The sequence below is a fragment of the Carcharodon carcharias genome, chromosome 21 (genome assembly GCF_017639515.1).
Source record: "Carcharodon carcharias isolate sCarCar2 chromosome 21, sCarCar2.pri, whole genome shotgun sequence".
Taxonomy (NCBI): domain Eukaryota; kingdom Metazoa; phylum Chordata; class Chondrichthyes; order Lamniformes; family Lamnidae; genus Carcharodon; species Carcharodon carcharias.
Window position 1 is genome coordinate 88493668 of NC_054487.1, and position 22556 is coordinate 88516223.

Sequence of the window (22556 nt, forward strand, 5' to 3'; positions counted from 1 at the left end):
CTGTTCAGTAGCCACTCTCCACGTTTCTAAAGAAAAAAATAAAAGTTAGAATCTATCAAGCTGGGTTGCACCCTAGAATCTGGCTTGTCCAGTAGTAACATCAGATAAAACATCAAACAGAGGATCTGTCTGCCCCCTTGGATTAAACTATTTCAAAGAAAAGCAGGGGAGCTCTCCCATTCTCCCTGGGTAGATACCTGTCCTCCAAGCAACATCAGTAAAACAAATTGTCGTATTGTTATTTGTGGGATCTTGCTGTGCACAAATTGGCTGCTGGTTTTCCCTACATTACAACAGCGGCTACACTTCAAAAATATATTTCACTTGCAATTCACAAATGATCACTAAATATTTGTCATAAAACAAAAACAGAATTACTTGGAAAAACTCAGCAAGTCTGGCAGCATCGGCGGAGAAGAAAAGAGTTGACGTTTTGAGTCCTCAATATTTGAGGACTAAATATTTGTCATCTGTTAAAAATACACTGAGCTATATGAAACTGCTCTTTGCACTAACATGCTTTGTACATAAGAGTATAAGGAGCTAGAAATGGGAAATAGAAACACATCCAGTCCCTTGAGCTTGACCTGTTCTGTGCTCTGAATGTTTCCACCTTCCTCCTGCCTTTGGCTGGCAGCCAAACTTCTTTTATTCCCCAGTCAGTTTGACCACTGACCTACGTTGGCTTCCAGTCTGGCAATGCTTCAATTTTCAAATTCTCATCCTCATTTTCAAATCCCTCCCTACCTCTGTAACCTCTTACAGCCCTACAATTCTCCAAGATCTCTCAGCTCCTCTAATTCTGGCCTCTTGATCATCCCAATTTTAATCCCTCCGGCACTGGTGGCTGAGTATTCAGCTGCCTGGGCCCTAAGCTATTCCCTTCCTAAACATTTCTCTCTCTCTAATAGGAACACAGGAGCAGGAGAAGGCCATTCAGCCTGTCAAGCCTGTTGCGCCATCTAATTAGATCATGGCTGATCATAATACCTCAAGGCCATTTTCCCAGACTCTTGATGTCATTGGAATCTAAAAATCTCTCGATCTCTGTCTTGAACATGTTCAATGACTGAATTTCCACAGCCCTCTGGGGAAGAGAATCCCAAAGATTCACCACCTTCTGAGTGAAGAAATTTCTCCTCACCTCAGTCTTAAATGGCCTAACCCTTGTTTTGAGACTGTGTCCCCCGTTCTAGACCCTGGTGAACCTCTATTGCATGCCTTCAATGACAATTACACCCTTCCTTAGATAAGGAGGCTAAAACTGTACACAATACTCCAGGTACAGTCTCACCAAGGCTCTATACAATTACTGCGAGACATCTGCGCTCCCCTTATTCTGCAGCCCAACACACCATTTGCCTTCCTAAATGTTTGCTGCACCTGCATGCTAGTTTTCAGTGACTCATGAACAAGGACACCCAGGTCCCTTTGGACATCAACAATTCCCAGCCTCTCACCATTTAAGAAATACTCTGCCTTTCTGTTTTTTCTACCAAAGTGAAAAACTTCACACTTATTCATATTATATTCCATCTGCCATGTTCTTGCCCTTTCACTCAGGCTGTCCAAATCCCTCTGTAACCCCCTTACACTCTCCTCACAACTCATATTGCCACCTAGTTTTTATCTCATATTTCATTTCGTCCCCACATCCAAATAATTTATATAGATTGTGAACAGCTGTGGCCCAAGCACTGATCTTTGTGGTACCCCACTAATAACAGCCTGCCATCCTGAGAGTGACCCATTTATTCCCACTCTCTGCTTTTCGTCTGTTAACCAATTCTCAATCCATACCAGAGTATTACCCTCAATCCCATGTGCCCTAATGTTGTTCACTAACTTCCTGTGTAGGATCTTTCCAAAAGCCTCCTGAAAATCCAAATACACCACATCCACTGGTTTTCCTTTATCTATGCTACAAGTAACATCCTCAAAAAATTCCCAACAGGTTTGTCAAACATGATTTCCCTTTCATAAATCCATGTTGACTCTGCCCAATCATATTATTTTCCAAGTGTCCACTTGCCACATCCATTATAGCAGATTCTAACATTTTCCCTGCAACTGATGTCAGACTTACAGATCTGTCATTTTCCATTCTCTCTCTCCTCCCTTCTTAAATAGTGGAGTTACATTTGCTACTTTCCAGTCTGCAGGATCCTTTCCAGAATCTACAGAATTTTGAAAGATAACCACCAATGCTTCCATTATCTCTCTCAACACCTTCTTCAACACTCTGGGATGTAACTCTCTCTCCCCCTCAAAGATGCTCCTTAACACCTACCTCTGTAATATAATCTCCTCATGTGGCTCTGTGCCAAACTTTGTTTAGTAACAGTACAGTAAATCTGGTATAAAAATGCAAGTTGATGTAGATGTCATTGTACACACCAGATAACAGGGGTAAGTTATAATCCAAACAGCAAACACTGAATACCAGCCTGACTACATCAAGGTCATTGCAGAAGCTGTTGGAACAGGAATAAACCGTTCAACCTCTCCAGCCTGTCTGCTTTTCTTGAAATTTACAACAGATTTTTTTTATAGGGGGTGGATTTCTAGATTTCTACAGCACTTTGTGAGAAGGAGTGGCTTCGAAACATTGAACATCTCACTTCTCATAGATTCAACTGCCTAATGAGTTTCTTAGGCATTTACCAGTGTTTTCATGCAATATACTCAGTCCCTCTTCATTGAATTTGTGGAGTTTCTTTGTGATAACCAAAGCTTCACAAAGAGCAGACTGAATGTTTAATGTTTACCAGCAGGCTTCTTACACATACTAAAGCTCTGTCCAAGAAAACACTAACAGACTAGTGAAAGGGTTTATTTTATTAAACTAAAATAAATGGTTTCATTAGCTGCGGATCAATGTGCAGAGTTTGTCCAATTTTCAATTTTCAATAACAGATGTGAAATTCATCTGTTTACAACAAACACGTTACAATCTGAAAGTCCTGAAGATGTTTTAATTTGCAGTTTTGTGTTAAAGAAGGAAAGGGTTTACATTTCTATAGCACCCTTTACAATCTTTCAAAATGCTTTACAACCAATGAAGTATTTTTTTGAAGTAAAGGCAGTGTTGTAATGGCAGGAAACAGTAAACAATTTACAAAAAGCAAGGTCAAAGAAACAATGAAGACTAGATGATCTATTATATTTTTAGTGATGTTGGTTGAGGTAAATATTGCCAATGGACATTGGGAGGGACGCCACTGCTCACCTTAAAAATAGCGCGATGGAATCTTTTACCTGAGAGAGCACATAGGGCCGAGTTTTAATGTCTAATCTGAAAGATGATACATCTACCAGTGCAGCACTCCTGTAGTACTGACCCTTCAAGAGTGTGCTGTCAGAGGGTCAGCACTGGGGGGTGTGCTGCACTGTCTGAGGAGCAGTACTGCACTCTTGGGGGGGTCAGTACTGAGGGAGCGCCACACTGTAAGAGGGTCAGCATTGAGGGAGTGCTGCACTGTTGGAGGATCAGTACTGAAGGAGCACTTGCTGCTGGAGGGTCAGTGCTGGGAGCACTCCCTCAGGATCAACCCGCTGACAGTGCAGCTCTCCCTTAGTACTGACCCTCCGACAGTGCAGCACCATGTCATAATTAGCCCTCTGACAGCGCAGCCCACTCCCTCAGCACTGACCCTCTGACAGTGCAGCGCTCCCTCAGCACTGACCCTCTGACAGTGCAGCACTCCCTCAGTACTGACCCTCTGACAGTGCGGCGCTCTCTCAGCACTGACCCTCTGACTGTGCAGCACTCCCTCAGCACTGACCCTCTGACAGTGCAGCACTCCCTCAGTACTGACCCTCTGACTGTGCAGCACTCCCTCAGCACTGACCCTCTGACTGTGCAGCACTCCCTCAGCACTGACCCTCTGACAGTGCAGCACTCCCTCAGTACTGACCCTCTGACAGTGCAGCGCTCCCTCAGCACTGACCCTCTGACAGTGCAACAGCCCCTCCCCACTGACTCTTCAACAATGTGGCGCTCCCTCAATACTGACCTTCCAACAGTGCAGCACTTCCTCAGCACTGACCCCCTGACAGTGCAGCACTCCCTCAGTACTTACCTTCTGACACAGAAACATAGAAAATGGAAGCAGGAGTAGGCCATTCAGCCCTTCGAGCCTGCTCCGCCATTCAATATGATCATGGCTGATCCTCTATCTCAACACCATACTCCTGCTCACTCCTCATACCCCTTGATGCGTGTAGGGTCTAGAAATTTACCAATCTCCTTATTAAATATATTCAGTGACTTAGCCTCCAAAGCCTCTGTGGTAGAGAATTCCACAGGTTGACCACCCTCTGAGTGTAGAAGTTTCTCCTCATCTCAGTCCTAAATGGCCCACTCCTTATCCTGAGACTGTGACCCATTGTTCTAGACCCCCCCAGCCAGAGGAACATCCTCCTTGCATCCAGTCTGTCTAGACCTGTCAGAATTTTATATGTTTCAATGAGATCCCGTCTCAATCTTCTAAACTCCACTGAATACAGGCCTAGTCAGCCCAACCTCTCCTCATATGACAAATCCTTCCACCCCCAGGAATCAGTCTGGTTAACCTTCACTGCACTCCCTCTATGGCAAGTATATCCTTTCTTAGGTAAGGAGACCAAAACTGCACACAATACTCCAGGTATGGTCTCCACGCAGTGCCACACTCCCTCAATACTGACCCTCTGACAGTGCAGCACTCCCTCAGTACTGACTCTCCATCAGTGCAGCACTCCGTCAATACTGAACCTCTGACAGTGCAGCACTCCCTCAGTACTGACCCTCTGACAGTGCGGCACTCCCTCAGTACTGACTCTCCATCAGTGCAGCACTCCGTCAATACTGAACCTCTGACAGTGCAGCACTCCCTCAGTACTGACCCTCCAACAATGCAACACTCCCTCTGTACTGACCCTCTGACAGTGCAGCACTCCCTCAGTACTGACCCTCCTACAGTGCAGCACTCCCTCAGTACTGACCCTCCAACAGTGCAGCACTCCCTCAGTACTGACCCTCCTACAGTGCAGCACTCCCTCAGTACTGACCCTCCTACAGTGCAGCACTCCCTCAGTACTGACCCTCCTACAGTGCAGCACTCCCTCAGTACTGACCCTCCAACAGTGAAGCACTCCCTCAGTACTGACCCTCTGACAGTGCAGCACCTCCTCAGTACTGACCCTCTGACAGTGCAGCACTCCCTCAGTACTAACCCTCTGACAGTGCAGCACCTCCTCAGTACTGACCCTCTGACAGTGCAGCACTCCCTCAGTACTGACCCTCCTACAGTGCAGCGCTCCCTCAGTACTGACCCTCCGACAGTGCAGCACTCCCTCAGTACTGACCCTCTGACAGTGCAGCACTCCCTCAGTACTGACCCTCTGACAGTGCAGCACTCCCTCAGTACTGACCCTCCTACAGTGCAGCACTCCCTCAGTACTGACCCTCCTACAGTGCAGCGCTCCCTCAGCACCGACCCTCTGACAATGCAGCACTCCCTCAGTACTGACCCTCCTACAGTGCAGCACTCCCTCAGTACTGACCCTCCTACAGTGCAGCACTCCCTCTATACTGTACTGAGAATGTCAGTTTATATTTTGTGCTCAAATCCCTGCAGTGGAACTTCAACCCTTGACCTTCAGACTCAGAGGTGAAAGTGTAAAGGCTTTACCCCACCCCAATGATCCATTTCAACTGTTTCCTATTGGCCTAAATCAACCAGATTCCTATCAGGAATAAAAGTTGAGGCCGGGGCTCTTTCCTCGGGTGAAAAGAACGTTGAAATTTGACCTGAAAGATATTTTTTAAATTGTGAAGATGTTTGAAAGGGTAGATGTGGGGAAAATGGGGGCAATTGAGTGAGTGTGGCTGGATAGGGAATCCAACATCCACCAAAAGCAGTGGCACCCCCGCTGATCCGGTCTCTGGGGTCCCCAAGGGAATTAAGTCCCTCAGAGACAGCAGGAACCCTGATGCCGGATAACGAAGGGGAGTGTTTAATTCCTGCACCCTCCCCCGTGGCCAGAAATCCACCCCCAAGAACTGCCGGCTGTTCACAGGCCAGGACTCTCTATTATGCCAGTGGGAGCGTGAACCGCTGCTGGTAATACACATGGGCCTTCACCAGGGATCATTCTGGGTCCCTAGAGAAAGGTAAGTGGTGGCAGGATGGGGGTCATGGGGAAGAGGTCACTGGGGGTGGTGGTTGGGAGAACGGGCAGGAGAATGGCTCTCCGTGGGAAACCCCCCTTCCCAATGCCAGGTTCCTTAATCAGGCATGGAGTGCCTTTGAATGAGGATCTCCCCTCCACAATACAGCTAGGCCGCTGGGTTTGCTTATCAGTCTCCCCGCCAGGCGAGTCCCTCGCTCACCGCTGGGTTAATGCCAGCGGCCGCAGGGCAAGGGCCTAATTGTCATCAGAGCAAGAAGGTGACCCGCAAGCCTTCCTGTCCCGAACTGAGTCGGAGAGACGCCGGGGACCCCGCCCGGCACTCGTCTGCCTGGTCAAATGGTGCCCCTGCCTCGAAGTCACCTCCAGGGAGGGCATTAAATTCCACCCCATGTTTCCACTTGTAGGGGTAACGTAAACTATGGGCCAGAAATATAAAGCAGTGACTAATAATTCCAATCAGGAATTGAGGAGAAACATCTTTGCCCAGAGAGTTGGGGGGGGTGGGGGGAGGCGGAACGCACCACCTTGGCTTGTTATGCTTTTAGCTAGATTGCTTTCATCTTCTATTCTCCCTTTCTTTACCAGTTTCTTGGTCCTCCTTTGCTGCTTCTAAAATCTTCCCAATCCTCAGGTTTACTACTAAAAGGGGGTGGTCGAGGTGAATAGTATCAATACACTTAAGGGGAAGCTGGATAAATACATGAGGGAGAGAGGAATAGAAGGATCCTAGCAGGAAAAACCAGTAAAACCTGGAAATGAAGGATAATCAGTAAAACTTGTCCAAACTGGTCCTGTATACATTAAAGTGGAATTCCAGTCTTACTGGTGCCTGTATTCTAGTTCAGTATGTTGAGGGACTGACTAGAGAACAGGCTATTTTAGATATAGTATTGTATAAGGGAAAAGGCTAATTAATAATTTCATTCTAAAAGAACCTTTAGGGATGAGTGACCATAATATGGTAGAATTTTACATGATGTTTGGAAGTGAGGTAGTTCAATCTGAAGCCAGGGTGTTAAATTTGAACAAAGAAAATTATGAAGGTATGAGGGGCAAATTGGCTGAGGTGGATTAGGAAAATACATCAAAAGGTCTGACTGTACATCAGCAATGGATAGTCTTTAAAGAATTATTACAGCAATTATACATTCCTTCAAGGCACAAAAACCCAAAAAGATAAGTCAGTCAACCATGGCTAACAAAGGGAGTTAAGGATTGGATAAGAGTAAAAGAAAAGGCCGATAAAGTTGCCAGAATCAGTAGTAACCTGAGGATTGGGAAGATTTTAGAAACAGCAAAGGAGGACCAAGAAACTGATAAAGAAAGGAAGAATAGAATATGAATGCAATCTAGCAAAAAGCATAAAAACAGACTGTAAAAACTTCTATAAATCCATAAAAAGGGAGCATTTGGCTAAGACAAATATGGGTCCATTACAGGCAGAGTCAGGAGAATTTATAATGGGGAACAGAGAAATGGTAGAGAAGCTAAACTTTGTGTCTATTTTCACTGAGGAAGATACAGGAAATCTCCCAGATTTAGAAATCCAGGGCACTAGGGAGAATGAGGAGTTCAAGGAAATTAGTATCAGTAAGAAGGTTGTATTGGATCAGTTAATGGGCCTGAAGGTTGATAAGTCCTCGGAACCTGATATTCTCCATTCCAGAGTGGTGAAAGAGGTAGTTATGGAGATATTGGATGCATTGGTGATCATCTTCAAAAATTCTACAGATTCTGGAATGGTTCCCACAGATTGGAAGGTAGAAAATGTCACCCCACTGTTTAAGAAGGGAGGGAGAGAGAAAACAGGGAACTACAGACCCGTTAGCTTTACATCAGTAGTGGGGAAAATGCTGGAATTTGTTGTAATATATGTGATAAATGGGCACTAGGATAATAATAATTTAATTGGGCATAATCAACATGGATTTATGAACATGAAATCATGTTTGATGAACCTGTTGGAGTTTTTTGAGAATGTTATTAACAGAATTGATAAAGGGGAGTTGGATGTGGTATACTTGGATTACAGACCAGTCAGTTTAACTTCAGTGGTGGGGAAACTTCTAGAAACAATTATTCAGGATAGAATTAATAGTCATATGGAAAAATGTGGATTGATTTGGAAGAGTTAGTATGCACTTGTTAAAGGAAAATCATATGTAACTAACTTGCTGGAGTTTTTTGAAGAGGTAACAAAGATGGTTGATAAGGGCAAGGCTGTTGATGTGGTGGATATGGACTTCTAAAAGGCGTTCAATACAATCCCACACAACAGACTGGTGAGGAAAGTTATAGCTCATGGAATAAAAGGGACAGTAGCAACATGGATATGAAATTGGCCGAGGGATAGGAAACAGAGAGTAATGGTTAATGGGTATTTTTTGGGCTGGAAGAAAGTTTGTAGAGGAGTTCCCCAGGGGTATTGTGACCCTTGTTTTTCAGGATATACATAAATGATCTAAATCTTGGTGTGCAGGGGACAATTTCAAAGTTTGTGGATGACACAAAACTTGGGAGAACTGTAAACTGTGCGGAGGACAGCATAGAATTTCAAAAAGACATTGACACACTGGTGGAGTGGGCAGATAGGTGGCAGATGAATTTCAATGCGGCGAAGTGTGAGGTTATACACTTTGGTATAAAGATCATGGAGAGACAGTATAAAATAAAGGATACTATTCTAAAGGGTGTGCAGGAGCAGAGAGACCTTAGTGTAAATGTACATAAGTCATTAAAGGTGGCAGGCCAAGTAGAGAAAGCTGTTTCTGAAGCATACAGTATTCCAGGCTTCATTAATAGGGGCATAGAGTGCAAGAGCAGGGAGGTTATGATGAATTTATATAAGACACTGGTTAGACCTCAGCTGGAGTAGTATGTACAGTTCTGGGTGCCACATTATAGGAAGGATGTGAATGCATTGGAGAGAGTGCAGAAGAGGTTTATGAGAATGGTTCCAGGGATGAGACACTTCAGTTATGAGGAAAGATTGGAGAGGTTGGGACTGTTTTTCTTGGAGAGGAGAAGGCTAAGAGGAGACTTGATGGAAGTTTTCAAAATAATGAGGAGCCTGGACAGAGTAGAAAAGGAGAAACTGTTCCCACTTGTAAACAGATCAAGAGTGTGAGAGCGCAGTTTTAAAGTGTCTTGAAAAAGAAGCGAATGCGAGGTGAGAAAAAGTTTTTCACACAGCGAGTAGTTAGGGCTGAATGCACTGGAAATGTGCTGGAGGCAGGTTCAATTGAGGCATTCAAGAGGGCATTAGGTGATAATTTAAACAGAAACAATGTGCAGGGTTACGGGGAAAAGGCAGGAGATTGGCACTAAGTTAAAATGCTCAGAGAGCCAGTGCAGACACAACGGGCCAAATGGCCTCCTTCTACACTGTAACAATTCTGTGATTCTGTGATTTTCAAAAACTTTCGATAAAATCCCCCACAGGAGGTTGGTTAGCAAAATTATAACACATGGGAAAGGAGGTAATACACTGGCATGGTTTAAGGATTGGTTAATAGACAGAGAGTGGAGAGTAGGAATAAACAGGTCATTCTCGTGTTGACAGGCTGTGATTAGCTGGGTACGTCAGGGATCAGTATTCAGGGCCCAGCTGTTCACAATATATGTCAATGATTTGGAGGTGGGGATCAAATGTAATATTTCCACGTTCTGGATGACACAAAGCTAGGTGGGAATGTGAGTTGTGAGGAATAAGCAGAATGGCTTCGAGAGGCTTTGGACAGACTTAGTGAGTGGGCAAGAACATGGTATGATCAGTAAGGAGCACACGAGGAGACAGGCAACTAAACCGGAGAGAGATGGAGACCGAGTGAGTAGTGAATTAGGTTCAGGTGGGAATTCGGTGCATGGGGGAAAAAGGTGTGGTATACATCGGAATTATTCTAAGTTAATTAAGTAAGTAATTCAATTAAGTTAAGTAAATAACATAAGTAACAATGGCAGGACAGGCGTTCCATTGCAGCTGTGGAATGTGGTCTCTTTCGGGTGCCAAGGCGATCCATGACAAACACATCTGCAGGAAGTGTAAACAGCGAGAGGAATTCCGGATCAGGATTATTGATCTGGAAGCTGAGCTGCAGACAGGAGGATGTGACTGTCAGTGAGGCAGGTAAAGGGACTGAACAGGCAATAGCAGAGGAGCCTCAGACTTTGCAATTATCAAACAGGTTTGAGGTGCTCACAACCTGTGTGGATGAAAGCGAAGTCTGCAAGGTGAATGAGCTGACTGGCCATGGCACTGTGGTACAGGAAGCCGTTCAAGTAGGAAGAGCAAACAGGAATGTGGTGGTAGTAGGGGGCAGTATAGTGAGGGAGATCAACACTGTTCTCTGCAAAGAGCGAGAGTCTGGATGACTGTGTTGCCTGCTCGGTGCCAGGGTTCAGGGCATCTGCTCAGAGCTGGAGAGGAACTTGTGGTGGGAGGGGGAGGATCCAGTTGTTGTGGTCCAAGTAGGTACCAATGACATAGGCAAGATGAGGGAAGAGGTTCTGCATAGTCAGTATAAGGAGCTAGGTACTAAATCAAGAAACAGAACACTAAAGGTAACAATCTCTGGATTATTACCTGAGCAACGTGAAAATTGGCACAGGGCAAATAATATTAGAGGAATGAATGCGCAGTTCAAAGACTGCATGGGAGAAGTGGGTTCCAGTTTGTGGGGCACTGGCACCAGCACTGGGGAAAGTGGGGGCTGTACAGTTGGGACAGTCTACACCTGAACTGTGCTTGGACAAGTGTTCCTGCAAACCACATAACTAAGGAGGTAGAGCAAGCTTTAAACTAAACAAGGCGGTTGAGGGAACAAGTCAGGTGGGAACACCACCATCTGGAAGTTCCCCTTCAAGTCACTCGCCATCCTGACTTGGAAATATATCGCCGTTCCTTCACTGTCGCTGGGTCAAAATCCTGGAACTCCCTCCCTAACAGCACTGTGGGTGTACCTACACCAAATGGACTGCACCGGTTCAAGAAGGCAGCTCACCACCACCTTCTCAAGGGCAATTAGGGATGGGCAATAAATGCTGGCCCAGCCAACGAAGCCCACATCCCATGAATGAAAAAAAAAAGCTTGGGTAGATGTAGCAAATCAGAAGATAGAGCCAAGACAGGAGAGCAAAACAGTAATAAGGGAACTGAGGGTCATAGAATAGCAGGACGGGGCAAAGAGATAAAACCTAAGAATACATCAATAGTCAAGACTAGATGTTACAAAGATAACAAAATGACAAAACTAAAGGTTCTGTATCAGAATGTACCTCGCATTCATAACAAAGTAAATGAATTGATTGTGTACATTGAAGTAAATAAATATGCTCTGATAATCATTACAGAGACATAGCTGTAGAATGACAGTGAGAGGGTCCTGAATATTGAGGGGTATATGACATTCAGGGAGAATAGGAAGCTAGGTAAAGGTGGAGGGGTAGCACCGTTAATCAAGGATGATGCAATAGTTAGAGATGACCTTGGTTCAGGAGATCAGGATGTAGAATCGGTTTGGGTGGAGATGAGGAATAGTAGGGGAAAGAAGTCACTGGTGGGAGTGGTCTATTGGCCCCTAAACAGTAACCACAATGTAGGACAAAGTGAACAAGAAGAAACATTGGGTACAGTGATAAAGGGACAGCAATAATCATGGGTGATTTTAATCTACATATAAACTGGGAAAATCAGATTGGAAGCAATAGCCTGGATCAGGAGTTCATAGAATGCTTTCAAGATAGTTATCCAGAGCAACACATTCTGGAACCAACCAGAGCGCAGGTTATATTAGACCTGGTATTGTGTAACATGACAGGATTACTGAATGACCTCAGAGTGAAGGCACCCCTAGGTAGCAGCGACCACGATATGATTGAATTTTACATCCAGTTTGACAGGGAGAAGAGTGGGTCTAGGGCTAGTATTTTAAACCTAAATAAGGGCAGCTATAGGTGCTTGAGGCTAGGGGATGTATCAATAGAGAAGGAGTGGGAGATATTTAAGGGGATATTTCAGAGTATTCAGAATAAGTACATTTCTACTATAAGGAAAAATTCTAAAGGGAGGACCCACTATCCGTGGTTAACTAAAGAAGTTAAGGTAAGCATCAAACTTCAGGAAAAAGCATATAACTACACAAAGATGAGTGTCAGGTCAGATGATTGGTCAGAATATAAAGAATAGCAGAGAAAAACTAAAAGGTTAATCAGGAGAAAGAAATTAGAGTATGAGAGGAAGCTAGCTAGAAATATAAAAATGCATAGCAAGAGTTTCTACAGGAACTTTCCTTCTACAGGAAGGAAAAGAGTAAGTTAAGTGAGTGTTGGTCCTCTAGAGAGTGACAGTGGGGAGTTAATCGTCGATAATAAGGAAATGGCAGATGAAGTGAACAAATATTTTGCTTCTGCCTTCACTATAGAGGATACAAAAACCATTCCTGTAATAGCTGTAAATCAGGAAGTGGAAGAAAGAGGGGGACTTGGTGAAATTACAATCACTAGGGAAGTGGTACTAAGCGAACTGATGGAGCTGCGGGCTGACAAGTCTCTGGGCCCAAATGAACTTCACCCTAGGGTCTTTAAAGAGGTGGCTAGTCAGGTGGTGGATGTGTTGGTGTAAGTTTTTCCACATGTGCTCGATTCTGGAAAGGATCCATCAGATTGGAAAGTAGCAAATACAACCCCTCTATTCAACAAGGGAGATAGGCAGTCTGGAAGAGTTAGCATGTTTTGTGAAAGGGAAATCATGTTTAACCAATTTATTGGAGTTCCTTGAAAGAGTAACATACATTGTGGATAAAAGGGAGCCTGTAAATGTGCTATACTTGGTTTACTAGATTGATACCTGAAATTAGTGGGTTGTCTTATGAGGAAAGGTTGGACAGACTGGGCTTGTTGCCACTGGAGTTTAGAAAAGTGAGAGGTGACTTGGTTGAAGTATACAACATCCTGAACGGCCTTGACAAGATGGATGTGGAAAGGCTGTTTCCTCTTGTGGGTGAGTCCAGAACTAGGAGGCACAGTTTTAAAATTAGGGGTCACCCTTTTAGGGCAGAGATGAGGAGAATTTGTTTTTCAGAGGAACACAGTTAACGTTTCGAGTCTGAATGATTCTTCAACAGAACTAAGGAAAAATAGAAAAGAGGTGAAATATAAGCTGGTTTAAGGGGGGGTGGGATAGGTAGAGCTGGATAGAGGGCCAGTGATAGGTGGAGATTGCCAAAAGATGTCACAGACAAAAGGACAAAGGTGGTGATATTATCTAAGGAATGTGCTAATAGGTGACATTAAGGGTAGAAAGCAGGATGAGCAAGGTACAGATAATCCTAGTGGGGGTGGGGTGGAGGGAAGGGATCGAAATAGGCTAAAAGGTAGAGATAAAACAATGGATAGAAATACATTTAAAAATAATGGAAATAGGTGGGAAAAGAAAAATCTATATAAATTATTGGAAAAAAGGGGGATCAGAAAGGGGGTGGGGATGGAGGAGAGAGTTCATGATCTAAAATTGTTGAACTCAATATTCAGTCCGGAAGGCTGTAAAGTGCCTAGTCGGAAGATGAGGTGCTGTTCCTCCAGTTTGCGTTGAGCTTCACTGGAACAATGCAGCAAGCCAAGGACGGACATGTGGGCAAGAGAGCAGGGTGGAGTGTTAAAATGGCAAGCGACAGGGAGGTCTGGGTCATGCTTGCAGACAGACTGAAGGTGTTCTGCAAAGCGGACACCCAGTCTGCATTTGGTCTCTCCAGTGTAGAGGAAACCACATTGGGAGCAGCGAATGCAGTAGACTAAATTGAGGGAAGTGCAAGTGAAATGCTGCTTCACTTGAAAGGAGTGTTTGGGCCCTTGGATGGTGAGGAGAGAGGAAGTAAAGGGGCAGGTGTTAAGATGAGGAAAGAGTTGTGAATCTTTGAAATTCTCTACTCCAGAGGGCTGTGAAAGCTTAGTCATTGAGTATGTTTAAAGCAAAGATTGACAGATTTCTAAATACCAGTGACAAAAATGGACATGGGGATAATGTGGGGAAAAAGACCTTGAGGTGTATGATCAGCCATGATCGTAATGAATGGTAGAGCAGCTCGATGGGCTGAATGGCCTACTCCTGCTCCTTATGTTCCTGTTCCTACGCCTATGTTCCTATGGTGCCAGTGTTATTGATTTTAACAGGGATTTGACAATTTGAACTGGCTTTTCCCTCTGGGATATGCTAATAGAGTGAGATGAAGTAAGTGTGGGAGGAGCATAAACACTGGCATGGACCAGTTGGGCCAAATGGCCTGTTTCTGTGTTGGAAATACTCTGTAACTGTGAAAAGATGTAGTGCTACTTACTTATACATGAAGGGGGCAACGGTGGCGGTGTTGGGGTGGCTGTATGGCTGCTGTGACTGAGGGAGCTGGACGACCATGTTGCCGTTGCTGCTGCTGTTGCCTGGCGCCTGCCCACAGGTTGTGACCACAGAAGCCGAAAGGGTGGCCGGGCTGGAGGAGGAAGGGGGTGAGGAGGGCAGGCTGGCACCTCTGCCCTCTAGGGAAGCAATGCTACTGGAGCTGGAAGCCTTGCCGTCGGCCTGAGATTTCTGCAACGTGTGACCTTGGCTTGCCTTTGCAGTCCTGGTTTTCTCCGACTCCTTCCCTACAGGTCCAGGCACTGACGTGGACTTTCCGGTGGGAACCTTGGATCCTGGTTTGGGTATCCCACTGGAAGCGGGAATTGTACTCTCCTTCTTGACTCCCACCGGCTTGCCTCCTTTTGGGATTAAGCTGGCGATTTTTGAGCTCTTTCTGGAGGCATCACTCACTTTCTCTTCTTTGCAGCTTTTTAATCCTTTGCCCTTTTCCTTCTCCTTCTCCTCTTTCTCCTTCACTTGTGCTGTGGCCTTCTTATTGCTGGTGACCTTCCCCCCTATCCTCTGGGGCGTTCCCTTCGATTGTGTTTTTGGGCTGCTGCCGGTGGAACCCCCACCTCCGCCCTCGGCCTCCCCGCACTCCGAATGCGGACCCTCGTCCCTCCCGCCCTCAGCAGACCCTGAGCTGGGAGAGAAGGGGGGTCTCGAGGATATCCTGTTGTTGATCAGCTTGAACTTTTCCAGCATCGACTTCTGCCCGTTGGAAGGAGTTTTGGTGACCTCAGGCAGGGGAGGTCTGAGCCGGTCGGTGGAGGCAGTGGGAGAGGTGATGGGACTGGGGACTTTCACGCTCAGCATGGACGAGGTGGCGGCATGCTTGACGTTCATTGACTTGCTGCGCCAGGGTTTGCCAGCGCCTGGAGAAGGGATGGCAGAAACCTGCTGCTGCCCAGTGCTGGCAGTGGATGGCAAGTTCCCATTCATGCCTCCTGGTAAGGGCGGATTTTTCAATGGTTCTGAAACAAAGAGGAAACACAAACTAAACATCCAAAAAAAAAATTCCAGCTCCTATTGTGAAACAAGCACGTTGGAAAATGTCAAATCTGAGATCAATCGATTATGGTTAGGCCAGATATTAAAGAAAGGAAAGAAAGACTTGCATTTGTATAGTGCCTTTCATGACATCCTAAAACACTCTAGAGCCAGTTAAGTACTTTTGAAATGTAGTCACTGTTGTAATGTAGGAAACACAGGAACCAATTTATGCACAGCAAGATCCAACAAACTGCAAAATAATAATGACCAGATAAACTTGTAATTTTTTTTATGTAATAAAGTTTTTGTAATATGATCAGAGAATAAATACTAGGCCCAGGACTCTGACGATAACCCTTCCACTCATCTCGAAATAGCCCCCATGGGATCTTTTACATCGACCTGAGATGGCAGACAGGGCCTCAGTGTAGTGTTTCAGTTTAATATTTCACCTGAAAGATGGCAGCTCCGACAGTATGGAACTCCCTCAGTACTGGATACCATGCTCAGGGCTCTCGAGAATTATTGGGAGATAGGAAACCAAGGTAGGTAAATGGAATTAAGGTGCAGATCACCCATGATTGAACTGAATGGTGGGTCAGCCTCAAAGGGTTGAATGGCCTCCTCCTGTACCTGGATTTACCTTCCAGAAGGAAAAAACAGTTCAGACCAGTACCCTTATTTCCCGGTTTTTACAGGCGTTCCATTTTAAGGTATACAAGACCAGTTCAGACCAGTACCCTTATTTCCCAGTTTTTACAGGCGTTCCATTTTAAGGTATACAAGACCAGTTCAGACCAGTATTCTTATTTCCCAGTTTATTTTTTACTGTTTTTTCATTCTTTGCAATTTCTCCTGCACTCCCTCACTTCTCCTCTAAAAATGATCAAAGCTACTTTCTTTCTGTGACTCGACTTTGTAAGACAACTACAGACTCATACAACTCAGAAGGAGTTAGTCAAGCTGTTGACCAACAAGAGGGTCAAAGGTTACTGGGCGATAGGTGGAACGTGGGATTGAGGTCACAGTCAGGTCAGCCATGATCTTATCAAATGGCGGAGCAGGCTTGAGAAACCAAATGGCCTACTCCTTCTCCTAATTGGTATGTTCGTATATGTTTGTATGTACACATGCAAGGAGGCCATTCAGCCTACCTTGGCTGCACCAGCTCTTTGAAAGACATGTCCAATTAGTCCCACTCGCCACTTATGCTACTTTTCCCCCATTGCCTTGCAAATGTACATACTCATTAAAAGGTGACTGCTGAATCTGCTTCCACTTCTCTTTCACTCCAGATGATAACTCACAACACCGAGAAAAATAATCACAGTTCTGCTTTTTGTGCCTGTCATCTTAACTCTGGGCACCAATCCTCCTGCCAGTGGAAACTGTTCTCCAAGCAACCCTCTATGTTCATCATGAGCCTGAACCATTTCATCAAACCTGTGCAGGAAAGGATATATTAACAGGCAGGAAACACTAATTTGGGGTGAGGCAGAAAGTATTCCCATATTCTGGAATCTCCCTTTATGTGGATAGATTTCAACCACAATGAATCACCACAAAAAACATGACAAAACTCACCATTTCCTGATGGTTCAACAGATTGGTGAACAGCGTGTTAAAGTAGAAATTGCTGGTGAACTGTCAGTGAACCATCAGTTAGAAATGCTTTCGACCACTTCACAGTCCTGCTTTTAAATCTTGTTCCAATATATTATATATGGGGGCAAAGACCATTCACACTGGAAACACACTGGAATTGAATCAGATTACCGCAGAGTATGGGGGTGTTTCAGAATCCATAATTTGGATATCAAAGCTGGGAGGGAGGACTTCTTTCCCAAGAGAGAGCTCTGGATTCTCAGTCACTTAGTATATTCATCACAGTGATCGGCAGATTTTTGGACTCTTAAGAAAATTAAGGGATATGGAGCTAGAGCAGGAAGCTGGAGTTGAAGTCGAAGATCAGTCATGGTCATATCAAATGTCTGAGCAGACAAAAAGGGCCTAATGACTGCCTCCAGCTCGTATTCCTTACGTCCTTATGTTTCTATGAAGGAAGGAGAGTTGTAGCAAGACAAAGAATCCTAGGTCAGGATTTTCCACCCCCCGCCCACCACCATGATCTCCTGCTCCCACCAAAAGTCAATGGGATTTTGGCTGGGCTGCTGGATATCCCACGGTGGATCCCACCCAGGGCTGGAGAATCCTGGCCCCATAGTTTTAAGGTGCTGGAGACAGGGGCAGGAACACAGGTTTGTGAGTGGGAGTCTCCAATGAGCCTTCATTGCACTACAATGGGTTGTGGAAAGGCTGGGCAAGGGTATACAGGAGGGCATTTTAGGGTGGTTTCGTAGGGTCAAAGAGGAAAATTCAGTAAAGGAAGGACTACTGTAGTGTTATTAAAATAGAGAAAAGCAAGTAAGAAACAAAAAAAAGAAAGATTTGTATTTCTATAGCACCTTTCACAAATCAGGAGGTTGCAAAACATTTTACAGTCAATGAAATACTTTTGAAGTGTAGCCACTGTTCGAATATGGGAAAGGCAGCAGTCAATTTCCGTGTAGCAAGATCCCATAAACAGCAATGTGATAATGACCAGATAATCTGAGTGACGTTGAGGGATGGTTGTGACTGATGGAAAAAGTTGGCAGTTGGCAGAGAGATAGGGATTGTCCATCAGGTGATAAATTGTCTCCCGTATCCTGTTCAGGAGAGCAAAAGGAGTGACATAAAGGCCCCTATGAGTACGGCAACGCAGGTTGTTCTGGTCTTGGAAGGGCTCGGACTGCACAATGGTCAGAGTTGTTGAAGGAAAAGAAAATATTTGGCATAGAGGAAGAGTCCCAGTTACAGATTTAAAAAGGGAGATCCAAGAATCCATTTAGCATTGGAGGAGACAGTGAGGCCAAGAACACTGGTAGATTAAAATAAGTTAAAAATAGTGCCACCAAAGTTAAGAGGTGAAAGCTGTTAGTTAACTCATTAGGAACATGAAGAAAAAGAGCCTTTGAAGAATAGACAGGAACCAGATTAGACATGGACTGTACAACACCGAAACAGTCCATTCAGCCCAAGTCAACGTTTCTGCTCCACGGCTGAGGCTCCAGCTGCTTCCTCAAGTGAATACGAGAGATCCTGTGTTGCAGTTTTGAAGCAGAGCGAGGCAGTTCTTCCTGGGGTCCTGGTCAACATTTACCCCTCCACCAATTTCACAAAAGCAGATGATCTGGTCATTATCACATTGCTGTTTTGGTGCCATGCGCAATTAGCTGATGTATTTCTACCATTACAATAGTGGCTGGATTTCAAAAGTACATCAATGGATGTGAAGAGCTTTCAGATGTCCAGTCCTTTTGAACAGTGCTATATAAATGCAGCTGTTTCTTTTTCTTTAAGCCTGTCAACACATCCTTCTATTTCTTGCTCTGTCATGTGGGCATCGCTGGCAAGGCTGGCATTTATTGCCCAACCCTAATTGCCCTTGAGAAGGTGGCAGTGAGCCAACTTCTTGGATACAACTGAGAAGCTTGCTTGGCCATTTCAGAGGTAATTAAGGGTTAATCACATTGCTGTGGGCCTGGTGTCACATGTAGGCCAGACCTGGTAAGGATGGCAGATTTCTTTCCCTAAAGGACATTAGGGAACCAGATGGGTTCTTACAGCAATCAATGATAGCTTCATGGTCACCATTACTGGGACTAGTGTTCAATTCCAGATTTATTTAATTAATTGGAGTTAAATTTCCCAGATGCCACAATAGGATTTGAGCACATGCCCCTGGACTGTTAGCCCAGGTCTCTGGAATACCAGTTCAGTATCATAACCACGAGCTTCCCTAACTTCCCCTTAAATACATTTGAAGGGCAATTTCTTTACTCCATTGCGAAACATAGAGGGGCTTAAATTTCAATGCTACCATCATTATACCACAAGATGACTGAAGATTGTGAGTGTCAAGGGATTCGAGGGAACTTGACAAATGTAAAGTGGGCAGGGTTGAATGATGAAGGAAAAGACAGATAACAGAACCCCTGGGAATATTCGAATTAATGGAAAAAGAACAGAGAATGAGTCAATAACTACTGCCCGGATAAAATGATTTGAGAAGAAAGTGGATAGTTACTGGTGAGAGGCTTGTAAACACACTGATAGAATTTTGATTTGCCCAAGGCAATGATAAATGATTCACCAAAGTGTTCAAGAACATCAAAGAGGAACATCATAAAAAGAATGAAGCCATGATAAGGCCAACTCCAGATTTTCAAAGAAAAGTATTGTCAATTAATTTAGGTTTAACCTTATCAGGAGTGAAACTGCCTTAACTAAAATCTGGGAGCACTCCAAAAATGCAACTTAACTGATAAGTCACTGTTAGATTTAACCTTGAGGATGCTTCACCCAATGAAATTTCACCTTGACCAGGAGCTTTCAAAAAAGTCGATTAAATTGCACAAATACAAAGTAAACCTTCAGCAAACAAAACGAGGAAATGCTGGCAGAACAACAGATCAGTTAGTAACTTTAGAATGAAAAGATCATCTCAAATCTGGTTTCCTGCACATCCCTAATTTCCTTCACTCCATCATTGGTTTCAGCTGCCTGACCTCTGGAACTGCCATCCTATACCACTCACCACTCTACTCCTCTTTTAAGATGCTCCATAAAATCTATTTCTTTGACCAAATCTTCGACCATCTATGTTAATGTCTCCTTATACGGCTCAGTGTCAAATTTTGTCTGATTAAGGTTCCTGTGAAGAGCTTTGGTTGTTTTACTATGCTGCAGGTTCTATGTAATTATAAATTCTTGCTGGAGTTACCAGTGGGAGACTAAAACTGAAGGATGAATAAGCAACCTTTCCAGTGAAATTGTGAAAACATTGAGGTGGAAATAAAAAAAACAAATGCTTTTGTTGCAGGAGTGAGTTCCTGGTATGAATGAGCTGCAACTTGATCAATACAAAAGCAGGAAATTGCTCACTGACATGAATGATTATCCCGTTGAGGAAATGGGCAACGTGTAAATAATGACACAGAGGAATATTCAAGTAGTTGAGGTGGATTGAGGCAGAAGCCAAGACAAAGGCAAGAGAAGGGAGGAGGTGGGTGGGGTGGGGGGAGATAGAACAGTGGGTGTATGGAGGTGGTGTTCTCAGATGAAAACTGAAAGGTTGAAAATTCAGAAAGAATGGGAATGTCATTCTGGCAAGGTTCCGGGCTCTTGAGCATCCCTGCTCTCCATCGCCGGACCTTCAGCTGCCTCAGTCCCAAGCTCTGGAATTTGCTCCTCAAACCACTCCACCTCCCTATCTCACTCACTCTCTCCTCCTTTGAAATGCTCCATTAAAACCAATTCTTTGAACAAGCCTTTGGCCATTTGCTTTAATATATTCCATATGACACGGTGTCAAATTTGCTTTATAACGCTCCTGTGATGTGCCTTAGAACATTTTATTGCATATAAATACAAGTTACTGTTGTTAAGGAAACTAAAATAGATTTAAGTAAAGGACATAAACTGTATCCAACCTTCCAGCCCCCATTTCTAACCCAGTGTCTGCAACTGAGACTTCCCTGGGACAAACAACACCTTCCAAGACAATGAATGGAACCTGATGCTCTCCAAATTGTGATGTGCAGGCACCTTGCACCTGGCACAAGAATGTTCACAATGCTAACGGAGCCAGCATGGAATGCAGGAGCAAATCACATCACCTTCATGAAGAATAATGGACAATGGCAGAACTATCCAAGCAGAAAATCACCAACCTTCAAGATGGGAATAGTTGGTGTGCTGGAGTGAAGGTGCATCTCATCATTTGTCACTAAGGCTTCACTGTATCATTCCACTAAAAAAACATGGAGCTGGTCACATTATTTACCACCATGCTTCACTCCATGCTAGAAATATCACCACCTCACCCATTAGCAATGGAACTCTGACCTATCCACTAAATCCCATAAATCTGTTACAACATTGGTGTGGTGACAGTGCAGAAGTGGACCGACTGAATGTAACTTAACATTAACTCTCAACTGCTTCAGTGCTTTTGATCGAACATGCTTAGGAACACACAACTGACGCCTCAGTGCCCATAGGCAGAGCATAATTCTAACCTATAGAAACACACGCTGGGAGGCTTCTTAGTCAAACAAAACAAACTTTATTTACACGCGAGTTTCCGTGGCTGCTTGTATCCAGCCAGCCCCTTTCCTAGGACACTCCTCCTCTAGAATTTATTCCCCCGCGCCAGCCACACATTGGGTGAACTAATCATGTGACCCCCTACTCAGTCGAACTGATCTTAAAGTGACAGTCATCACATCCCTTCCCCCTTAACTCTTTGTACATCTTTTCAGTTAACAATTGTTTTATTCAATTGAACAAAGAGTTTTCTTAATTCTAGAAATAACTACATACATCGTTGGCCTGGAATTCAATTACAAAATACAGACAATAGACCCCATAGTTATAAATTAAGTCTATGGGGTGGTCTTTGAATTCATGTCGAGTGGCGTATTTCAACAGGTGAGGCTTCTACTGGGTCCACGTTTTCTGGAATTGTACTAACAGGTACCTCCTTTGGTATGGACAATTCATTATCATTAACTTCCACAGGGACATCCTTGATGTTTATTAAACACTCTCGGTGGTGACACTGACAGTGAGAGTGCCTCTCTACCCCTCAAATGGTCAACATGCTTCTGAACAAACTACCCCTCTATCTTTACTTGATACAAAATAGGTTGGGTCTCAGAAACCACCCTTCCGGTTATCTATCTAGGACCATTACCAAGGTTTCTTACGTACAATAGTTGAAAACTTCCTAGCTCTACTTGAAGAATCATGTCTTGTCTTCTGGTTGCACTGATTTGACCCCACCCACCCCTGCAAATTTGGAAACACAAGACTTAACCTCATCCTGAGTCGACGTTTCACTAACAGTTCAGCAGGAGGAACACCTGTCGTTGTGTGTGGGGTGGGGTGGTAA

The 22556-nt window shown here is 44.4% G+C and overlaps 1 protein-coding gene across 1 annotated transcript in view; it reads right to left on the minus strand.

Annotated features, from left to right (window-relative positions):
* Positions 1–22556, minus strand: part of nav3 (neuron navigator 3) — a 291371-nt gene that overhangs the window by 252293 nt on the left and 16522 nt on the right. The window contains exon 2 of the mRNA XM_041216018.1: positions 14508–15540. Within this exon, the coding sequence (XP_041071952.1) occupies positions 14508–15508 (1001 nt within the window). The 5' untranslated portion in view covers positions 15509–15540. The remainder of the gene's footprint in view (positions 1–14507; positions 15541–22556) is intronic.